A 5,072-nucleotide genomic window follows, 5' to 3' on the forward strand; every position below is an offset into this window, starting at 1 on the left:
ATAAAGAAACAATGATTAGGTATGTGTCTTGCCCGTGCCAGCCTGGTATATGTGTCTGGAACCAAGGATAAAACAGGCAGGCCCAAGGTCTATATATTTACATGAAATTCTTTCTTCTCTTAGGACGCTTGGTCACATACATAACTTCCATGTTTCTTTCCACCATGTTCTCTTATTACTCATTTTGAACAGCTCCTTAACACACAGGTCAATGTTCTTTCTTTCTTTTTATTTTATTAAATAACAAGTTTGACTTTCACAATGAGTGGTCATATGGATATGGATGTGGTTTTCTTAAGACTACATAACGTCTATAGGTTTATCTTCCTTGAAGCAACCATTTCTCACTTCTAAGGGCTGTCAGCACTCAGGGACTGGTACAATAATCATATCTCTTTACTAGAAAGTTGTTTTCTTTTATATCTGACATGTTTCCAACTACTGAAATCAAACACAACACAATCACATCTGGACTTCCAAGTGTTCAATGCCATTATTTATCAAAATAAATTTATTAAAAGTATTCAAAAACCACTTCAAAGTGTAGCTGCCTGCAAGACAGTTTTTGGCACTCATAACAGACACCGGTGTTCTACAGAACGGCACGCATTCGTCTCTCACACACGGTTTAACAACGCAAACGCACTTTTCAGTTTCAGTGATATATGACACAATAGGACTAGCCATCTACAGTCCTTAGACTTCAACACTTTTGCACACAGTAAACATTTTAACGTTACTTAGTACTGAAATAGTAAAACTAGAAGTAAAACCACGATGTGGTAACAATGGACTGATTTAGGGTAAAGATGGACAGCCAGCTAGCTAAGGCCACATAATCCCAGACCTATTGATTTTAAATGTTCGGACCAACAATCTTCCATTGTCTCTTTCACCTCAGACCCTTGCTTTCCCAGTGAGGAACAGCACATTCAGAACACTGTTCCCTCCCTCTGTTCTTCACACAGCAAGGGAAGCTGTTCTCACAGAGCTCGTCCTAGGTTGCTGGCTTCCTGATTCACTACCCAACTTTGAATCAATAGTTCTGGGTGATGTTTCCTAACACCCAGGCTGAATTCAAGGTCAGTCTTTTGGCAGGTCATGGCCTTTCCTCTTGGGAGACAGAATGAAATGTCCTTTGCTGGAGGCTCCTTGTCTCATGTAGCATGGGGCTCTTTGGCGATCTGTGGCTTTTTACACAAGTCTTGGTAGAATTCTGACTCCAGGAAGCGAGGATAAGAATTGTTCTCCATCAAACTGTATACCCTCTTCTGGGCTGTTGTAAAGCAGCCACTGGTCGCCTCTTGGATATTCTGGGCAATCAGAGTTTTTGTTTGAAAGTCTATGTTTATCTGGAAAAGAAAAGAAAACAAAACTTGATTTATTTGGTATTCAACATTACAAATCGATGTTTAGTAGTAAAACACAAAAGATGTAACATGTGATCAGTTAGAACTGTCAATTTTGGAGAAACTTTAATGTTAGGACAGCTGGGGTGGAGAGCCACCTATGGCTCTATCCTGCTTGCACTTTAACTGGGGTATTCAATTCTTGGGTTTCACTTCCGTGTTGAAGATGTCTAATTTAGGCTGGCATGAATAACTTGGTTTCTTACCTCTTTGGGAGCTTCCTTTTCTATGAAGTCGGTATATATTTTCCTTGCTTTTGAGGACAGTTTTTGGGGTGACTTGGTTTTTTTGAAGTCTTCACAAGCCAGCCAGAATTCAATATTTTCTTCACAGAACTCAGATTTTAAAAACGCCCTGAATGCCGCCAGCCCATCTGAAAGCACAGAAAACAAGCTGCATGTCAATTGAGTGACCGAATAGCACGCTGTTCTGCTAGTGCTGGGTGACCAGTTCTCTGGCTTTCACTCAAACCGGCCGTGCTCACAATTTAAGCTCTGTAGAGCTCTGAGGCGCCAGCAGGCAGAATACTAAAGTTTCTATTCTGCAACAAAAATTTACTGAACTTCACTGTCAATGCAAAATAAATATTTATAGGACAGCTATCCATAAGTTCTCTGGGAACCAGGACTTTTGAAAATATTCCATGCAATCGGAAAAGCTTACTCAACCTACCTATGAGTAACTGTCATTTTAATGCTTAAGCTAATTTTTCTTCCCCAGCTAATGTGAATACCTCATGTTTTTTCCATGATTAAACTGGAGAAATAAAAACGGGTTTTATACAGTGAGCGGTGGTAGTGCCTGACGTACTTCCTGCGGGCTGCTCTGTGGTGTGGACACATTCCTAGGCTCTTGGGATACTGGTAAGAGGTCAAATTCAAAAGGTCAACTTACATTTGCTGGCCAACAGTTCATCGAATGCTTCTGCCCAGAGCAGCGCTTCCTCGGGAGAAGGCCTGAAAGAGAAGTTCCGGACAGTGAGCTATAGTGCCTATGACAGTTCCCCTTTCCTGTTGGGTGGCTAGATGATTCATCTCTACAACCACAGGACTTGCAACTTACTTGATAAACGTTTGCTGTTTGCTTTTCTTGCCAGTTTTGGGTTTCCCAGGAGTGGAGGAATTTTGCAAGAAGTAGCTCAAACGGGTCTTCCAATCCTTTAAGCTAGATAAGGAAAAAGGAGAGAAAAACCAGAATTATTTCAAGCGGCAATTCTTGAATAGTAAAATGATGACCAGTTGCAGCAGCCTAAGGTCAGTCACCCAGTAGCTACAAAGCAGACAGGCAAGAACAAGCCATCTCGTCCTTGGAGCGTTAAACCCAGCACCTCGTGTATCGAACATAATTTCATCCATTCGCCAGACTATAATGAGTTTTACAAACAGGATAGAGCTACAGAACATAGCTAGGCTATTTAACATCTTTACAAGTTATTTCTGACCTACAAAAAAGGCAGCGCTTTTTCTGCATGGTTAACTACAACTGGGTGGCAGTTTTACGATTGAGAACAGCAGTGGAAATGTCTTGAGCCAGCTGGTGTGCCTACCCTTTGAGCTGGAGACAGGAGTGTCTGCACCACGACACAGGCAGTGCATAGAGGGCGGGCTCTCTCTCTCTCTCTCTCTCTCTCTCTCTCTCTCTCTCTCTCTCTCTCTCTCTCTCTCTCTCTCTGTGTGTGTGTGTGTGTGTACCACGACACTGGCAGTGCATAGCGGAGGGGTGCGTGTGTGAGAGCAAGAGAGAGGTGGATTCCGGAGCTCCCCTCCGCGACCGCCCACAGGGCTTCTCCGCAGCAGACACTGCAGAGCAAATTACTCATTCCACAGTCGTGACTGGATGAGACCTACTTTATGATTTAAAAATCGCATCTAAAGAGAATAAATTCAGAATCATCCCAAACATTACCCAGAAGCTGTGTAAACAGCTCAGAACTCACAATGCAATGTATGGGCGCCGCGGACCCTATTCAGTTGCAGGTTTCTTGGGTCACGTTAAATGCAGAACAAAAAACCAACCCGCGCCTTCTCAGCCCATCTACCGCCTCCTTCACGACAACTTCCCCCAGTCTTAAACTCCCTAAGCTCACACAGAAAAAGCACGAAATCTAGCAGGCTAACTTTTTCCTTCTTTCTTTCTTTCTCCCCTTTCTCTGCAGAGGCGAGTTAGCTCAAGTCAAAGCAGAGATAGAAGGAAGCTCGGTCCCTAGCCGCAAAGCCAGGCAGAGACCAGCTTAGGAGAGAGGGCATACTCACAGCGTTCGCTTCATTTTCTCGCGCTTCTCCTCCACCTTGGGGCCGTTGCCTGCGCTCTTGTCCATGGGTACGCAGTCGTGCTGGACAGCCAGGAACATGGCACTTTGCATACTCAGATGCCCGCGGCCACCGCAGCTGTTTGCAGCCGGGCGCGCGGTGCGCGGCCTTTTAAAGCGGGCTGCGGCGCAGGGGCGGGACCCGGAGGCGTCGGCCCCGCCTTTAGAGGGCGCGGATTGGTTCGTTACAGACGGCACGAGGACGGGGCCGCGCGGGCCTGCCGCAGTCACGGCAGCAGTCGAAGGGTCTGGAAGCCAGGGCGCTGATGACGTAGGTGCGGCAGCCTCGTGCGCACACAAGCGGGGAGGCGGAGGGCGGGGACGGAGCGGGAACGCTGCTCGGTTGCTCGGGTGGCCACCGCCGTGGAGGGGCCCTGAGTTCGTGACTTTACCCTAAGACCGTACCTTTCCCCCCTTTTCTTGTGAACCCCCACATTTGCAACTCATCTATTTTTCACGATCTTTAAGATTCACCCGGACACCTATGAACAGCAGCCGGCAAGGGGAGAGCCCTGCTGGCCCTACTATTTTCAGGAAGGGCGTAAACGAGAGAAACCTGAAACAGGGGTTGCGGAGCTAAGGGCTGTGACTCCCTGCTGTTCGCTCTGGCGTCTTAGAATTCCTTAAGGGAATGCCCTCTGGTCAGGGAGGAAGAAGGAGAAAGTGCCGATTATAAACCGGTGTTTTAAATGGTGCTGCATTTTTGATCTTTCAGTGCAGGACTGCAGCAATCTGTGACGTTGCAGGGTCAGTCCCCAGGAGATCTGAAGGGCATCTCCTGCCGGGCACAGCCCAGATCTGAGTGCTAGTGAGAAACAAAGGGAAACCCAAGATCTGGCGGTTCTGATGTACCCGGATCATTTGTAGTCTCAGACTGTAAAGGAATCAGGATTTCCTCATGAATCATTCCTAGTTGAGCAGGCTTAGAGTTTAACAGATGTTCATCTGCTTAAATTAAGGGGTGGGGGTGTGGGGCTAGAGTTGGAAGTGACAGTGGGGAGGTGCAAACAGTTTGCCCGAACAAGCTTCATTTGTGAATTCCTCAGAAACACATCTTTACTCGCGCAGGTTTTTAAACTGACTGCCCCGATTTGTAAGAACAAAAACATGACTTCAGCTACAAACAGATTCAGCTTCCTATGTAACCAGAAGGATGCAGCGGCATACCTAAGTGGTTTTCCCACAAAGTCGGGGCAGACAGGTAAACAACAAAATATGGCTTGGGTCCCAGTTTTTCTACTTCACACTAGACTTTCTGAAAGAAAAGTGGAGACACATTCCTCAAACTGGAAGCAGGCAGCACACAAGCTGCGGGTAGTCAAGTTCCACGTTTGAGTCGGAGAGCAAAGTCTGCA

General features: G+C 46.3%; 1 protein-coding gene across 1 annotated transcript; it reads right to left on the reverse strand.

Moving 5' to 3' along the window:
* Positions 1-483: 483 nt before the first annotated feature.
* Positions 484-3,816, reverse strand: Rgs2 (regulator of G protein signaling 2). The gene is made up of 5 exons (XM_075988177.1): positions 3,662-3,816; positions 2,472-2,573; positions 2,304-2,365; positions 1,616-1,782; positions 484-1,352 (listed from the first exon to the last, which is right to left on the reverse strand). Exons 1-5 carry the CDS (start codon positions 3,769-3,771, stop codon positions 1,158-1,160), a joined length of 636 nt encoding a protein of 211 aa, XP_075844292.1. The 5' UTR covers positions 3,772-3,816; the 3' UTR covers positions 484-1,157.
* Positions 3,817-5,072: the final 1,256 nt, after the last annotated feature.

The sequence above is a fragment of the Microtus pennsylvanicus genome, chromosome 10 (genome assembly GCF_037038515.1).
Source record: "Microtus pennsylvanicus isolate mMicPen1 chromosome 10, mMicPen1.hap1, whole genome shotgun sequence".
NCBI lineage: Eukaryota > Metazoa > Chordata > Mammalia > Rodentia > Cricetidae > Microtus > Microtus pennsylvanicus.